The following is an 18,155-nucleotide window of genomic DNA, read 5'->3' as shown; positions in this document are numbered from 1 at the left end:
TTTTTCCCCCCCCCCCCCCTCCGCTGCAGATGCCGTGCTCTCTCCTGCTTTGAGGTCCTTTTCTGTGATCCGATAAGCCAGGGTGTTTCTGATGGAGAGCCATGTCTCTACCCTGCCTCTTCCAATTCTCCTCTGCTTTTTATGAGTTTTGGCTTCCTAATCGTGCTCTTTTAGAATATCCTTACAGCTGATGAATTTTTTAATACTCGTCCGTGTATTTCTATAAGCTTTCAATCTGTGAGATAAAATTTAACACCAAAAAGGTCCTGATTGGGGCTGGGGCTTGTGATTTGAATCTAGTCGGTAAAAATCTTAGGGAAGCAACTACTGTCTCACACACACACACCAATGTGTACACACGGACACACACACACACACACACACAAAACTGAAGCTTATTTGTTCATACGTATTGAAGCCACTTATCTGGGCTGCCATAAATCCAGTCCCTTCTCCTAGTGACCTAGTTAATTCAAAGGACACACTTCATAGAGGCAGATTGTTTTGACATCTGCTGTTTTAAGACCTCTTGGACGCGATCAGCCGACGGTGCTCTCATATTTGAAGTTGCACTAGGAACCTTTAAAATGGAACCTTCCCTCTTGGTACGTTTCCACTCGGGGGAGTTTGCCAGGTGATAATTTCACGTCCAGATTTCATAGATGTGTGTACCGCACCCTCTCAGTGACACCGTCTGGGGCGGCCAATTGAAAACATGCAGTAACAGACTTGTTAAGAGATAATTAAACATGGGGGAAATAGAACAATCATGGCAGAGGATTTAATTGGGTTTAATTGGGTTCGGAGGAATAGGCTATGGTAAGAGAATAGCTCTTAATAGGAGGTCTGAAAATAGCCAAGGAAAGCATTAATTGCAGAAAATCTGTGACATCTGATTACCGTAGTGGGGAAAAAAAAAAAAGGACCAACCTTTTTATATCCTTTTGTAATAAGAAGGAGGGGCCGGGGAGAAAGAAATCTTCCCATGTGCATATTTAAGAAACACAAGAAAGACTTTTGAGATTCAAAAGGGTTCAAAAGGGATGCCCATACAGGCAAGAGAGAGACCTACCCTTTTAGACTTTCAGGATGTTGCCATGTGTTTTGAAATAGTCTGAAGCTTATAAAATACTGAGCCTTTCCTGGTCTTTTCTCTGAGGGATGGAGCATGGGGGTTGGGGGACCGGGATCGAGAAGCAGCAGGGTGATGCATGCGTCTATCAATTCTATTTATCGCCGGCCTTCTTTCTCACGACTTCATAGAAGAGATTCCCCTTGAGGACTCAGCATCCAATTTAACATTCCTTTATTTGCAAGTTGTCAGTTTAAAATGTAAGGGGCTTGGTTCAGAGAGAGAAAGTTCGTGGGGTTCCTGGAGTCTCTCCGGAGGTGAGAGGTGGTGCCCTGGTCAGGCAGATGATCCCCACCTCCCTACACATACGCCAGGGGCCCCCATAGGTGTTTCGGTTCCTAATGAGAGAAGGTCCAATGTTCCTATTAGCCACCTGTTGTGGGCACAGCTTTGGCCTTTAGGGACGCCAACATGACATGGTCTCAGATTCCACCAAAGATGTCCAGGGAGGGGTGACCAGGAAGACGTCCTTCGCCTGGATGGATATGACTAGAGCCACGCGAGACCTGCAGGTGGAGGGGAGGGTCATTCGCTTTCATGGTGGACTCATGCTAAGGGCAGGTCTTCCCAGGGGTGGGGAGAAGAGCCAGGAACGCTTGTACAAAATAGTTGAGTAGACGGTCTTCATTCGTCCAACCACATCCACCTTCCCCAGGAGCACAGAGCTGGTGCCAGAACCTGTGCTCTCTCCACCAGGTCATGATGGCGGACTGGCTCCTCACCCCCACGAGGCACGTTGTGTCAAAGTCTGGCCATTTGTCAAGGGCTCTTAACCATGAATGCTTGGAGCATGTGTGTGTGCGTGTGAGTGTATGAGACCCCTTTGTCAGCTTGGTGAAAAATAGACACTTTTTCTAAAAACAACACTATTAGGGACGCTGGGTATTTCAGTTGGTGAAGCATCTGCCTTCGGCTCAGATCGTGATCCCAGGGTCCTGGGATCGAGTCCCACAACCAAGTCCCGCAACCCTGCTCAGCGGGGGGTCTGCTGCTCCCTCTCCCTCTGCCTGATGCTCTGCCAGCTTGTGCTCTCTCTCTCTCTCTCTCTGTCTTAAATAAATAAATAAGATCTTAAAAAAATAAAAACAACACTTTGAAGTCCTAAGATAAATAAGCTTAAAAGGAAACCAGGTTTATTGAAAGAGTTATCAAGCTGGTTTTTTTTTTTTTTAATGTGCCATAATAACGGGTGTACTTTTTTCCTGTGTATTGCATATTCAGATCTGGTTAAGAGCCTCATAGCTGGCACAGTTTCAAAGTGGTGGTGAGTATATGTAGCATTTTCAGGTGTCTACAATAGCATTAATACGATAGAAAAAATAAATGTGATTTTTATTGCAGGAGAAATTGCAGGAATCTCTGATACTCCTGAATACGTGCGTGTGTCTGCGTGTGTTACCCTTACATTTGTAATTGAAGAAGAAAATACCACATTTCAGTTCCCATTCAGCAAAAACAAGGCTGAGATTTATCTGTTCACATTCATAGAACCCTTGAAGGGCATCCATTGAGGGCATCTGGGTAGGAGTGGGGATCATGGACTCCGGGTAGAGGAAAGGGTTTCAAACCTCCTTCTATCCAGATTTCCTTTTTAAAGCCTGCATGTGTAGGTAGGGATTTTTGCCAGAGCTGGGGGATAGGTGTGAGACGGACTCGGTCTCAGTATGGTGGGTAGAGCGTGAGAATTCTCTGTCAAAACAAAAGCAAAAAACAGCCATCTCATGGCTTACGCTCTTCCTATCATTTTTACTTAAGAACCTTTAAGGTCTCAAGAGCAGTTATTGTTGAATGCTATTAATTGCCGTTCTTGGCAAAATACTTTTCATTTTAATGAATCTTACCTTGTGATAATGTTTGTGACGCTTTGGAGGTAGATTTGCAAGGAGATGCCTTGGAGTCCCGTCGTGTACTCTGGCCTTGACCGTGGTTCTGTCTCTCCACTTTGGAACCTTAGATGTGGTGGGTCTGCAGACAGATGGTTGAACACTGTCTTTTCCCCCCCTTCCTTTCTCTTCTCCCTTCCCATGCAAATGTGTGGGAAAGGCTTTTAAGGGAAGCCTCTTGCCCATATTCCCAATCTCAGAAGCCCTGGGTCATGTCCTAGAGATGGAAGGTCATTTCGATTAGGTTCTGATCCCCACGCAGGAGACCTCTCTGTAGTGTCTCCATTTCTGGGGAAGAGTCTGTCTTCACACACGAGTACTCCCACTGGAGGAATGCAGAGGACACATTTTGGGGAATGGGTTGGGGGGATGGTGGTGGTCCTCACGACTGAAGACAAATCCTGCCTTTCCTGGGAGCTTGTGCAAGAGTCATGCTCAGGAAGGAAGATGTGTGGAGAAAGGGTCGTTTCATAACCTGGAGCCCTACAGCGTGTAAGCCCATCAGAAACCCAGGAGATGAGAATGTGAACAGTCGGAGTAAGCATCACACAGAAATAGTGATTTCCAAAATACAGGGTCTTCCGTACAAGATGGAACAGGCTTCCCTAGAGAAAGTAGGCATCTCCTGCAGGCAAAGAGGGTACAGGCTTCAGCGAGAAGAGAGGGCACTCCTGCTGGGGTTATGTAACATCGAAGTGGTCCTTGGGTCATGGCTGGTGTCTTGGGATACGTTCGAAAGACACTCTCCGTTTTGGACAGCACACAGCTCATTAGGAGAGGCTGCGAACAGCAGTTTCCTAGCTACTTGTTGAACACCCGCAGAGACATCCTTCTCATTATCGCCCGAGATGGTTCTTGCCCTTGCCTCCCACTCGGGAGCACGTGTTTCTTGGGCATGCCAACCTCAGAGGGTCCAAGTGTTCAACCATCTGTCTACGGACCCACCACATCTGAGGTTCCAACTCCAGGTCAAACTGGGTTGTTAAAAACTAGCAGCTCTTCTTGAACTCCAACGGATAGTTTTCTTCTGCGGGAGAATTCGTGCAACATCCTGTCTTAAATATTGCCTTTCAGTGATTGAGATTATGTCTGCCCATCGTTTACAGCTATGACAAAGCCTTTCTATAGTTGGGCAAGAGTGCCTGGCACCCGGGATTCCTTACTTTGCTTGCGGATGTGCAGACAAATTGAGTCTCAGAACTGGATCAGAATGCTACTTTTTTAAAGTTAGTTTTCATTGAAATTGGCCGAAACTGGTAAAGTGCCAAAGACTCTTTCATGTTCTACTGTGTGAAGGAGAGAACCAAGACTCTCTCTTTTCAGGATAAAATTCTTACGGGTAGAAACCAGAGGGGCTAGATCATGGGGCACAAAGGAAGTTTATGTCAGAAACGGGAGTGGAGCTGGGGGTGGGCGTAGAGGTTTGCACGTGGTGCCCACAGGAGGTGAGCTAAGCAGGACATGGGGGACATGACCTTGCCAGTTCTTCCGCCTTTCCTGTCTTTCTGACTTCCTTCTGTATCTTTTCTCTTCCCTTTAATTTAATAACCTCTGCTGAGACCTTCTGTTTTCCAAGTGTAAGTATTAATCATCTCTGGCCTTTGCCCTTAGATTGCTCATAGTCTAGCAATGAGTGTAAACATTTAGGAAGTAACTATGACATAATGTGACTGTCCCTTCTGGTATTATCTTTCCCACTCTCCATAAATCTTCACATTCTTGAAGTTCAAAGCTTAACTCCTCCGTCACTGTCTTGAAGAACCCGGCTCTGTCTCTACAAAACTAAAATTTTGGACGCATCTCTTAGACGCTGCATCCCAAATTCCATCCTGCACGAGCCCACGGTCCCACAGGAGGAGCAAATGGACCACACACGGGCTTAATTGCAGCAATTTCAATACAGGCTTTATCTCATCAACTGGGATGTAGACTGTTCAGGTGGGAATTGGATTGGCCTCTCATTATACTTATCAGGGTGGGTTCCACAGTGGAAGCATTGAGTGGAACCTCAGAAAGTAATTCTAATTAGTGAGCATTTCTTGGAAGGTTACTTCTTGTTCTAAATTTACATGTGCATGTACATATTTATACATGTTCAAATCTATGTGTATTTATATATAGCATATAATTATAGGTATGCATTCACACAGACACGCACGTTCCCCCACACATACCGTAACATACCCGCTCGTGTCCATGCGTTACATCCTGTATTCTGCCCATTTCATAGATGAGAAAGTGGAGGCGTTGCTGGTTTACGCCCTCCTCTGTGGTTGCTGGTGGAGTTGAAGGCTGGGTTAATGGTAGGCAGCGTGAGTCTAGGAGGCACGTTCCTGACCAAGCCCCGGAGGCAGGGATTTAACACAGAGATGAATACGTGTTGCAAAGAGTCTCATTGTGTATTCAAGTCGTCGTCTTCTACCGACTCATGCCTACAGCCCTCTATTTGGACGAGGATACTCAGCATCACATATAACATGTTTTATTGATTATTTACAACATAAAGGGCACTGAACAAGGTACTGTGGGGATTTCCAAAGAATGGAGATGGCATAATTTCTGAACCTAAGGGGCTTAATATTTCAGCGGCTTAGCTTGGAGACACACACTCTCATGTGTGCATATTCATAGCACATTATTAGTTTGTGTACATGGGATATATAGTGTTTCTGTGTAATATGCGTTCCAGGTGTATGTACATAAACAGTGTGCGTCCACACATGCATATCAGCGGATCAGTTATCTCGCTACGTTAGGTCCTCCTGCTTCACTGCGGAACGTTCTGTTCCCACCGGCTTCCACACTTCATGTACACTCGGTTTAGAGGATAATAGTGTGAGGTTTTAGAGAATCCTCAGGCTAAAGGCATTTTAAGAGGTGACGTTGTCCGAGCCCTCCTGGTGCAGCTCAGGGAGCGGAAGCCCTGGGTGCTAAGTGATGGGCCAGAAGTCTCCTGGCTAATTAGCGACTGGGACAGTAGTGCTGTCAGCTCACCTGACTCTCCATTTTACCGATGCCACCAGGACCCTGCTCCCTTTTATGGACTGTGTCAGTGGATGGCCTCTTCTCCCTTGGGCTCGTAACATAACTTTGGAGAAAACAGTCTCTCTTTCCTTCAGTTTTTAAATCTATTTATTTCGATAGTGCATGGGAAGATGAAGTTACTGGGCCAAACCCAAAGAGATATGCAACACTTTTTTTTTTTTTAAGATTTTATTTATTTGTTTGACAGAGAGAGCACAAGCAGGGGAGCGGCAGGCAGAGGGAGAGGGAGAAGCAGGAGCCCCGCTGACAGGGAGCCCGATGCGGGACTCGATCCCAGGACCCTGGGATCATGACCTGAGCTGAAGGCAGATGCTTAATTGACTGAGCCACCCAGGTGCCCCAACATACAACTCTTGATTAAAATTGCATTGTTAAAGATTCATACTCACAAACTGTGCACTATCTATGTAAATAATATATATTTATTTAAAAATAAAAGTTAAACACACATACCCACTGCCAGACTACAATATAGAACGTTATTGATATCCTTGTGTATCCGTGTGGGTTGAGTCCCGCCGTCCCGTGTCTCAGACACAATGGCTATCCCAGAATTTGGCGTTAAGGATGCCCTTGTGCTTTTAATATGTTAGTACAAATTTAGCTCTAAGCAATGCCCTGTCTAGTTTTATATGATATTGTATAAATAAAACCACGCCATATGTATTCTTTGACTTGCTTTTCATCTTGGAGATTTCTCCATTTTGATCCATATTGTCTGTATTTTATTCATTTTTCATTATTGTGCAGTATTCTGTTAGGATATGGCAACATTTATTAGTCCATTCTCCTGTTAATGGATATCTAGGTTACACTAGTTTTTTGTTTGTTTGTTTGTTTGTTTGTTTGTTTTTCCTCCTGTGACTATGGCTGCGCATGGACACTTTTGTCCGTGTCTCCAGACACACGTATTTAAGAAGCTCTCTAGGGAAACGTGGGTGGCTCAGTCAGTTAAGCATCTGACTCCTGGTTTTGACTCAGGTCATGATCTCCGGGTCATCGGATCAAGCCCTGCGTTGTGCTCCACGCTCAGCGCCTGGTCTGCTGGAGATTCTCTTTCTCCCTCTCCCTCTGCCGCTCCCCCTGCTCGTGCTATCTCTCTCTCTCTCAAATAAATGAATAAATAAAGTTTTTTTTTTTTTTAAAGAAGTTCTATAAGAGAGCTAATCCTTTCTCATCTCTTCTGTATCTCGCCAAGAATGAATGAGGTCAAGACTCCTTCCTGTCCTGTGAGACCCTTGGCCAATTTGAGGGCTTACCGTATGGACTCACGGAAGGAGAGCCACCAAAGATGGGTTCTAATTTCTCCTGCATAACTAAAAAAATGATGGTAGTAGTTCTTGAAATATGGAACAAAATATGGGGGCAATGTGAGTGGATCAAAAATGAGATTTTTCAGCACATTGCAAGATTTGTAAACGACAATAGTCAGGAGACAGAATACTTCGAGTTTGAAGATGTATGATTGAGTTTGGTGACAGAAATCCACACACCCTGGAGATATTTGCAAGTTATTTGATTTAGATTTGGAAACCATTTTTGGTAATAGTTGAATTAGACACAGAAAATCAAGCATTTGATGAGTTACTCATTCGTGCCAATCCCTGTGCTTGCTTTCAAAGCACAGAACATGAATAAGGAAGCAAGCGGCCCTATTAAGGATAGTTTCATGAAAATGCAAACTTGTCGCGGGCTGGGATCATGTCTTCTCCCACAGTGTCCCCATAACCTATAATGGTGATCTTTATGAAATACGTATTGACCTGCGGATAGGTTATGGTGTTGCTTTCTTTCTGTGACCATCGTAAGTCCTCTTGTCCCCATGGTTCTTCTAGAAAAATCCGTATCTTATTCCTAATCCGATTTTCGGGCTCCATACTATTGAGTGTCTTTCTAACCAGCCAGTTTGACTGGACGCTATAGAAGCCACTGGGTTCTGCAGGTCCTTTGACTGTGGCTCAGATGGGTTCCTGACCCATTAAACTTCAGCAGAAGAACACAAGTAGGGTGGGCAGGTGATGGAGTTGTGGCTGTGAGGCTATAGCGGGGCACAAAAACACCTTGAAGACCATCTTGCCACCTTGGCATCCTTATTTTCCTCCCCAGTTACTTTATTTGCATATTAGCTTCATGGTCCAATGTGGTGGACTTGTATGGGATCTGATTTTCAGAACTGAACGCAAGTGTGGAGATGAGCGGGCAATGAGCTGTAACATTTGAGAATAGACTATTGATAGATTGTAACCTTCCTCCCTTAGGAGATAAGACCAGACTATAAATATATACAAATTAATACACTAATTGGCTGATGGCTGGCATTGAGTGAATCTTGGTAGGGGTTGACAGCTGCGTGTGTGCGTGTGCACACGTGTGTGTGTGTGTGTGTGTGTGTGTGTGTTATGTAAGCCCATGCACAAAGTGGGTGTTGTTCCTCTAGGTAACAGGTTCCCTGGGCTACCTTATGGCTGAGCTCTGTCTTCTAGGACTCAGGCACTGGAAAATGGTGGTGTCTTCCCCAGAAGCAAAAGGGAGGGACCCCAGCAATGTGTATAGTTTGCACACAGTTCGAGAAATGGCGGTCATAGGATTTTGCAGTAAACGGTATAGGAGGATCATCGTACCAGCTCATTAATTTGGGCAAGGACCAGAGTCTTGTATTCTTATTGTCCTGATGCTTCATAACATCGGATAAAAGTGATTCTTCAGAGTGACTCTTGGAGGCAGATCTCTCCGTGACTCTCAGGCCTTCCGTGTAGCTGAGAGCAGCACGGAGCACGGCTGCTTCTGGCTCATTCATCCTCTGTCCCTTTTTTGGGGGGGGGACAGGAGGTTGGGTTTTTGAAGATGCATCCACAGAGTTCTCTGTCCTCTAATGTATTCATCACCGCCTGGAAAGGAAAGACCTTGAGTGCCCGGGAGACGTGACTTTATTCCTGTTGGCTCAAAATACCAAAATAAGTTTGGTCTGGCCTCTTCATAATGAAACACATATTTTAACATGAACCCAATCTCCGTTTGAGGGATACACACTTTGGGGGGAAATGCGTTGCGTCTTTTTTCGGACCCATTTATATTCTGATATGCTTGCATAGTTTGAGCCTTCTCTTAATTACAATCTCAGGCAGAACTTAATTACAATCTCAGGCAGAATGACTGCCCTGTAGAGAGTCATCCTAAAATACCCAATCGAGTAATAAATCACATCAAAATGCCAGTCTGAGAGGGACACAAAACCACCTTGCCGAGAACGCATGCTAGAAAGCCCTTCTTCACTTTCAAATTGTATGTATTCAATGAAAGTGTGATTTTCCTTTTTTTTTTTTATTAAAATGTTTTATTCGGCTATTTCCTTTTCTAGTGTGCCTTTTTCATTTTGGGAAAATAAAAATATGTATAATATATGGAAGAGATATATGTATATAAGGATATGTAATATATAATATATACTAAATCTCTATGTTTATATGCATATACAACATTTCGCCCCTTGAGAAATACTTCACAGTATGTGAGGCTTACATGGGAAGTCTTTGATTTTTTTTGTCCCCAAGTGTATTGGTTGGTTAAATGTATATGTTTTTTTTTTAATGATCATGATGCATATTTAATAGATTTATTTTAAAATTCTTTATGACTGGGGGTGCCTGGGTAGCGCAGTCGTTAAGCGTCTGCCTTCGTCTCAGGGCGTGGTCCCGGCATTCCGGGATCGAGCCCCACATTGGGCTCCTCCGCTGGGAGCCTGCTTCTTCCTTTCCCACTCCCCCTGCTTGTGTTCCCTCTCTCGCTGGCTGTCTCTCTCTCTGTCGAATGAATAAATAAATAAATCTTTTTAAAAAAAATTCTTTATGACTTGTACTGCTAAACCTTTTAAAGTTGACAAATACTTGAATGTGTGACACACACACAGCCTGTAATCTTTACTTGTACCCACAGATACTTAATCATTTACGTGGCCTCCAGAATCCCATACTGGATGACTCACACTTGTGGNTCTTCAGAGTGACTCTTGGAGGCAGATCTCTCCGTGACTCTCAGGCCTTCCGTGTAGCTGAGAGCAGCACGGAGCACGGCTGCTTCTGGCTCATTCATCCTCTGTCCCTTTTTTGGGGGGGGGACAGGAGGTTGGGTTTTTGAAGATGCATCCACAGAGTTCTCTGTCCTCTAATGTATTCATCACCGCCTGGAAAGGAAAGACCTNATACTTAATCATTTACGTGGCCTCCAGAATCCCATACTGGATGACTCACACTTGTGGTTCTCACTCTGGGGTGATGCAGCCCCCAAGGGTCACTCAGCTATGTCTGCAGACATCGTTGATGGTTAAAATCGGATGGGGAGGGGTTAGGGCATCTAGTAAGTGGAGACCAGAGAGGCTTCTCCACCCCGTATGGGGCACAGGATAGCACCCACCTCAAAGAACTATATGGTCCACAATGTCAACAGTGCCAAAGGTTCAGAAACCATTGGCTTCCGATTGTGTGACCTGTGTGCAAATTAGCCACATTGCAAAGAGTGAGGAAATGAGTAAGATAGCCTTGAACGTATGCACATTACCTAGAAAGTGCTCACATCCCCTGGGCACCTTCTCCTAGATTCTGCTGGTCCATGATCTCTCTCTGGCTCTCAGAACCCTCCTGGGGGAGGTAGATTTGGGCAGAGGAGAGACTTGATTCATGGACTCAGCATGGACTCAGCATGAAGTGTAGGCGTGAGCCCCACTTATGCACCTGTAATACATACGTGATTCGTAGATACTCTCATCCACACTGAGTTGGGGAAGTGTTGAGTGGGCCAGCATTCCCCCAATGGAACTAACTTTGTAAGTCCTGACATAAACCTGCCAACTGAGTCCCACCTCTGCTGAGCTCTGCATTCCATGAACTGCATGCTGCCTCATGTGGACGATCTCATTTCATTCTCAAACAGTTATAAACAGATCAGTAACGGGAGGCTCAAAGATTTTAAATTCCTTGCTCTTAACTTGCTGAGCACCAACCCTGGGCTGACGTCGGAACCTGTGCATTTTGTCTCTGTGCCCAGGATTCTTTTGAGGACACCTGTGTTCAAATCCTAGCATTTTGTGTTTATTGAGAGGGCAATGTCTCTGCCTTACGCCTTTGCGTATCGCCTCATTCCTACTCACCACACCCCATGAAGAAGGTACGATACACCGTTTACCTAAATCCCAGGCAGCTCGGCTCACTTCCCTCAGCTCACAGAGATAGCATTTGAAGACCCAGGTGCATCAGACTCGCAGATTAATGGCGTCTCCTTTTATCGCCAGGAAGCTTCCAGAAGGAAGAGCTAATGCTGGTTCAAAAGCAGAAGGGCTTTCAGGAAAACAAAAGATCCCAAACATGTCATCACCTCTTTCTTGTTCTTGTCTGCCTCCTAATTATTCAGAAATTGGATCACTGTGTGGCAGAAATCCAAATGTCGTCTACAGCAGACTTCAAAGATAGAAGCAAGTAGATATATCCACTGTTTGCTTTGATGCTATTTTCACTTCAATGTTACGACCCAGACTTGGAGTGCATTTTCACTCAGCTCTGATGAACTTGGCCCAGGATGTCAGGGACTATGGAATTTCCTCCAGAGGTGAAATTCCCCCCATAGCTCCATGACAGATCCAGCTCCCATACGTTTCCTTTAAAAAAACATGATCTTAGTGACATATCGGTGAAGAACTGCTCAACTGTCCACTTAAATGTGTCATTATACACTAGCCCAGAAATACTCAGAATCACCCACAACATCTTTCATGCATGTTTGTCTCTTTTTCAGTAAAGAACACTATTTAAAGGTATACTGTTTACAACACCTCGTGTAATGTTTTGTATCCCTAATGGGTCATTGACAATACTCTCCCTCTCACGCACAGCATTCTTTACTGTCATAAGAGCAATGAGTTACGTAGTGGGAGTCATAACATCTACATGGAGACGAGTCTGGACGATCACAGTCAACGGGACGGTAGCTCAAAGTACCATCAGCTTTTAAAGTGGGCTGCTTGGGGCCACCTGGGTGGCTCAGTTGATGAAGTGTCTGCCTTCAGCTCAGGTCATGATCTCAGGGTCCTGGGATCGAGCCCCGCATTGGGCTCTGCTCAGCAGGGAGTGTGCTTTTCCCTTTCCCTTTCCCTCTCCCTCTGTGCTCTCTCTGTCAAATAAATGAATGAATGAATAAATAAAATCTTCAAAAAAATTTACAGTGGGCTGCACAAACAGACGAACAAAAATCAGTATAATGGGCTGCAAGGTGAAAGGTTTACTGTGCGTGGCTTATGTGAAAATCAGTTTTAGTTCTGCATGATGTCCTGCCTCTATGTGAAATGTTCTGCCTTGTTCAGTTTTCATGAGGACTTGGGGTTTCAGGGTGACGATGTGTGTAGCCTAATGGTATGTGCCACTGAGTACCCTGGAAGGATTAGAATCCAGAGCCTACGCCCTTTCCATTAGGTCATGCTCCCTTTGCGTATCTGATAAATAGCGACACGTCATAAATCCAGTTTGGCCCCGGGGCCCACATTCCTCCTTCCCTCATACTGAAAAACGTTGATAGGCTCCGTGCCTATCCCCTTCGGGAGAAGTGGCATTTTCCTCACACATCTGAGAAACAGTGTTTTGGGGGTACCTATCCATTGGCTGGTCTTTGTAAATAGTGAACTGGGAGACATCGTTAGTTATCTGAACAACATGTGTTACTTTGGGGAATTTGTTTACAGAGACCTGTTGAGTATTTTCTAAATGTTGTGCATTGTTCCAGATGATGGGGTGCCCAGCAAGAATTAAAGACAAGTCATGTTCTTGCTGGATTCTTCTCCATGGAGACGTGGGTAGACAGATTCGTCAGTGAATGAGCGTTTCATTGAGCGATGTTGAGGGTTGCACGGAAGAAATGGGGGTTGCGTGGCTTCCCTTGCCTTCATTATTCTCATCTGCTTTCTTTCCCCATTAGGCGGACTGCTCTGCCTTGGAGTTTTCCTAAGGAATCCTTGTCCGTGGGAGGTGTCGGATGGTCACCGCGTCCTGGGAGCCTCACACCTGCTGGAATTCCCTTCCAGGATTAAGCGAGGGCTGCTCTCTCCCGCAATGGGCTGCCAAGAAAACAGCTGGGTGTGTTCTTAACCTCGGTTTCTGTCTATGACCCATCGCGGAGGCTCCTCTCCTGGGTCTCTTGCTCCCTGGAAAGCCCTCTCTGTCTGCAGGCTTCCTTCCCAGCTTTGTCTGCTTGGAGTCCTATCACACAGACTCCCGCGGATGTGGCAGTGAACAATGTCGAGACCCAAGGGACTGTTATGGCTGCCACTGTTCTTCACGCCAGTCTGCGTCATGTTGAACTCCAATGTCCTCCTGTGGATAACCGCTCTTGCCATTCGGTTCACGCTCATTGACAGCCAAGCACAGTATCCAGTCGTCAACACAAATTATGGCAAAATCCGGGGCCTAAGAACACCATTGCCCAATGAGATTTTGGGTCCAGTGGAGCAATACTTGGGGGTCCCCTATGCCTCTCCTCCCACTGGAGAGAGGCGGTTTCAGCCCCCGGAACCCCCATCGTCATGGACTGGAGTTCGAAATGCCACCCAGTTCGCTGCTGTGTGCCCCCAACACCTAGACGAGAGGTCTTTATTGCACGATATGCTGCCCATCTGGTTTACTGCCAATTTGGATACTTTAATGACCTATGTTCAAGATCAAAATGAAGACTGCCTTTACTTAAACATCTACGTGCCCACGGAAGATGGTAAGTACTTTATTTAAACAGAAAACAGGCCCTGCTTACTCGGGTGTCAGATTTGCCAAGAGGTGTTTAGAATGTCTAGTGCATGATTTTTTTTTCTATAACCCAGTCATTTTTTTTCGTATTCCGAATGCAGCTGTTGCCCTAACTTACAAATCATGACATTTGTATTTATTGAGCATCTAGGAAATGGACAATGCTATAATTAATGGCTTAATTATGATCATCTATTGCCTTTTCAGTGTGTTTACAGGGTTTCTTTGCAGTCGATCACCAGTGTGGCCATAGAGGGTTACATATTACACCTGCATCATCTGTAAAGGAAAATGAAATCTATAGAAAACAACAGAATTAAGAACATTGTCATACTCGAGTTAGCAAACTGAAGATTATAAGGCATGGTTTCCTCTGCTTTAATAGGTTAAGATTTTTCCTTCCTTCCTCCCTCCCTTCCTTCCTTCCTTCCTATCTTCTTTCTTTCCTTCCTTCCTTCCTTCCTTCCTTCCTTCCTCAGAATCTATCTTTCTTTCTTTCTTTCTTTCTTTCTTTCTTTCTTTCTTTCTTTCTTTTTCTTTTCTTTTCTTTCTTTTCTTTCTTTCTTTCTGTGGAGTCTTGAAAGAAAAACCACTGATTTTTTTAAATACAGAAGCAAGGGATATTTCATGAAAGTGGTTGGATTTCGTTGTTTAGAATCTGTGTTGCTAACATCAATTTGCACCTTGTTTCCTCCCTATATTCACAGCAATCAAATGGCAAATGGGTGTCCTTAGATGATTCTAGTTACATTAGGAAATAATGTGCTTGCTTGAACAAAATGGCTCCTTTGTTTTCAGTAACACAGCAGTGAAAATCTTACAATGATGTCTGATTTATTAACTTAATCCAATGGTAGTAAAATTCGATTATCTCCTTCTGTGTAGGTTTCAAATTAAAAGCATTTTTTAGAAAGGCTAACCAGACTAAAGTTATACTACAATGTGAACACATTTCTCATTTACCATTTGCACGTGCTATTTTTAGACAAGGAGAGAGAAAAGCCGGAAACGTAAATCTTCCTGGAATTAAAAGAAGTAATTTACAGGAATCATAGACATCATCGACTATAGAAACTACCGTGTGTCCTTTGTAACTTTTAGGGGAGAAATTTCTTTTTTTTTTTTTTTCCCTTTAATCCTTGGAGAATGATTTTCAGTTAAGATTTGGCTGAAGGTCTGAAATATAGGGTTACAACATCCACGATCCCCAAAGTTGCCCTGAAGCCGCCGTATTGTGCTTCCAGTACGTAAATGCTGCAAGGTACCTCGCGTAGGGTGTCTTGAAACACCAGGCCAGGGTTGTGTGTTGTCAAGATCACAGAGAACGCCCAGAGAAACGAAATGGGAAGATGGTGCTTAATTATGTGAGTAGTCTCTGGCAGCAGGCCCTTGTCATTATGGTAACAGATCACACAATTATCTTGTAAAGTCTCAGTCTGCATGCGACGTTCAGGAGTGAAGGTGACACTCGGCTGCTGTGTTTGCACGTGGCGCGCTGAGCTGTCTCCCTGCTCGCCTTGTGCATAAGTGTGGGCAAGGCTCACGCACCGAAAACCGATGAGATGTCTCACTTCAGAAGCCACCTGGGTCGTGGTCTTTCTCGTCAGTTATGCAATTAAAAAGCCAAAAGAAGGAAAGGCAGAAAAGGGCGGGGAGAACAAAGCAGGATACATGGCTTTCCCAATATACCTGCCGTGCTGGTGTCCAGGAGCCGGCCACTGCACGCGGTCCCCTCCCAGCGACGTGCGCTCTCCGCCACGTGCTTTCCAGGGGAGGCTGGGCCAAAGGAGACCACCCGCGGAGAAAAATCAGTAACCTCCCTGATGACAGGACCACCGTGAATGTGCAGTCGTGTGGCCCGAAACCATAAGCAATTTGGCCCTTTCCTTGCGGGGCAGTCCCGAGTAGGAATTTGGGAATATAAAAATGTGAAAAATGCTACCCCAATAGAAAAGCCATCGAACCTTAAGAATAAACCCAGAGCCACCTGTTTATATTGTCAGGATTTTCAGAGAGTGTTTGCCTACAATATCTTGACAAGAGAATCAGAAATCCAGTAAGAGCTGAAGAGGTAGGATCTGTTTTCCTACAATATGTACATGTTGGCACTTTGCTGGTGAGTGAAGGTCCATGCCTCCGTGTTTGTACAAACAAATCACAGCGTTTTCGTTCAGGAATTTTCTGGTTTCTTTTCTTTCTTTTTGTAATATTTGTATCCATTTGAGAATCAGTGTGCTGCTTTAGATATTTAATTATGGGTTATTCACTTAATGAATAAACTCCCCATCCTTCCTAACACATGAAATGATGGCATCACGCTGATTCCTCCAAAGACCTCCCTTTATGGGCTATCGTATCATATCAATGCATTTATTTGACAGTGTACACACAGTATTGGATCTTCAGAATTAAAATTTCCACTCTGATACTGCAGTTTCTTACATTTATCTTTCTGCATCACCGAAAGAGTGCGGGTGACAAGCAGGCACAACTTGACTTCACTGCCAAAAATAATTCGGAGGATCTACTATGTGCCAGGCATACTTTAGGTGTGAACGATTCCAACAGATACAATTTTGGGAGCAGACACTTGGAGGCAGAATAAGGACTCCCCCAAGTTGTCTCCATCCTAGTCCTTAGAACCTATGACTCTGTGACCTTCCATGGCAAAGGGGAATGAATTTAGCTTGCAGGTGGAATTATATTTGCTTATCGGTTGACTTGACAATAAAGGGAGCCTATGTTGGATTCCCTGGGTGGGCCCAGTATTTAAGAACAAAGACCGTCCCTGGATTATAGAAGTGGGAGACACAAAACACCAGAGCCACCATGCAACAATGCAGTAAAGACACAACTAGCCTTGTTGGCTTCCAGGATGGGGTGGAGCCAAGACGCAAGGACTGTGGGCAGCTTCTAGAAACTAGAAAAGACCAGGAAATGGCTTCTTCCCGAGGGCTCCAGAAAGCCGTCCAACCACGCTTGCCACCTTGATTTTAGCCCTGTGCAATTCTGACCTACAAAACCGTAAGATAATACCTGTTGGCTGCTTTTGGAAGCTGCAACATTTGTGGGAGTGTGTTACAGTACGGTTTTTGAAATGCATAGTCAAGTCTAGAAAACAAAGTAAATCGCTGAAAAATTGTTTTGTTTTGAGCCTTCGGAACCCCTACTCCTTCTGAGACTCTTTGCTTCCCTTTCGATCTCAAGTATTACTGATAGAAAAACACTCCTATCTGAATGCTGGGGAGTTAAAACGTGCTGCTCTCCGTCAGGGGTACCAAGAAGACGATCCTGGCCCTAGTTTGTGGTCAGACACTTTGCAGATTTGAGGCATTAAGTCTATACTGCACGCTCTCAACCTTTTTGTCTGCTGTTGTATTACAGCGTCAGGGCAAATCGTAAATGCCATAGTTAGGAAATATGGTGATTTTACACAGGGACGTAATAAAGGGACATTTAAATTTACCCAGGCGTCTAAAACGAATTTCCAGAGTCAATGTCCATGGATGACCTACAAGCTGTCCTCTTATGTCCATTAAACCTCACTCACAATGGCAGCCGTCCCTCTAAATGGGTTCTTGTCCTGTTTGCACCTATGCTAGCAAAATATATTGGGTCCCCCACTCTTCCCCTCTAGACCGCTTTTTAACGTAAATTTGGTTCCCTCCTCCGGTTCAGTGCCAGACTGGGTTTAAATGCCAACTTGTCCCCTTACCAGCTGAAGGGCCACAGGCAGGTCACTTGGCTTGTACGTGCCTCCCATTTCCTTGTGTGTCTGATTGGGATGCGCTGGGAGGTTAAGGCATTAATCCATGTAAAATGCTTACCCTCGTATCCTGCACGCGTAACCTCTCTCTACTCCGATGTTAGTGGAACATAATTAATCGTCAAAAAGGGAACCCGAATGTATCAGCAAAATTGCATGTGCATGTGGGGTCTAATATAAATATTAATCCTATGCATGATACATGCTTCCTGTCTATAACATAATTATTTACTGTAATCTTGGAGGGGCCAGCTTAAGGAATAGGAGCAAGGGATCGTCATTTCTGACAAGACTGAGTATGGCTTTAATAAAAGGGAATTTAGAGGGAATACAGTTGTTTACAAAGAGCAGACAATGATTCTGCTTTGCTTTATTCCTAAGCTCTTTTTCAGCCTCGATTGTGAAATGAATTTTCAGCATCCTATGTGAGTTACAGAAATTACTCATCAAGGAAGCATTAAAATTCATTTCTTGGAAGAGTGCCTTAGAACATCCAAAGACAATAGTAGTCTTTTTTTTTTTTATGTGAGATAAAGGAGAAATTAATTTCC

The 18,155-nt window shown here is 44.5% G+C and overlaps 1 protein-coding gene across 3 annotated transcripts in view; it reads left to right on the top strand.

Moving 5' to 3' along the window:
* The window catches only part of NLGN4X (neuroligin 4 X-linked), a 289,436-nt gene that overhangs the window by 19,663 nt on the left and 251,618 nt on the right, over positions 1–18,155 (top strand). For 2 of the 3 annotated variants that reach the window (XM_034649474.1, XM_034649472.1), the window contains exon 2: positions 13,018–13,806. In XM_034649474.1, coding sequence (XP_034505365.1) covers positions 13,335–13,806 — 472 coding nt within the window. In that variant the 5' untranslated portion in view covers positions 13,018–13,334. Of the gene's footprint in view, positions 1–13,017; positions 13,807–18,155 lie in introns of those variants that run through there. The other variant, XM_034649473.1, reaches the window with a different exon arrangement.

Source organism: Ailuropoda melanoleuca, chromosome X (assembly GCF_002007445.2).
Source record: "Ailuropoda melanoleuca isolate Jingjing chromosome X, ASM200744v2, whole genome shotgun sequence".
Classification (NCBI taxonomy): Eukaryota; Metazoa; Chordata; class Mammalia; order Carnivora; family Ursidae; genus Ailuropoda; species Ailuropoda melanoleuca.
This window is presented reverse-complemented; position numbering and strand designations above follow the sequence as displayed.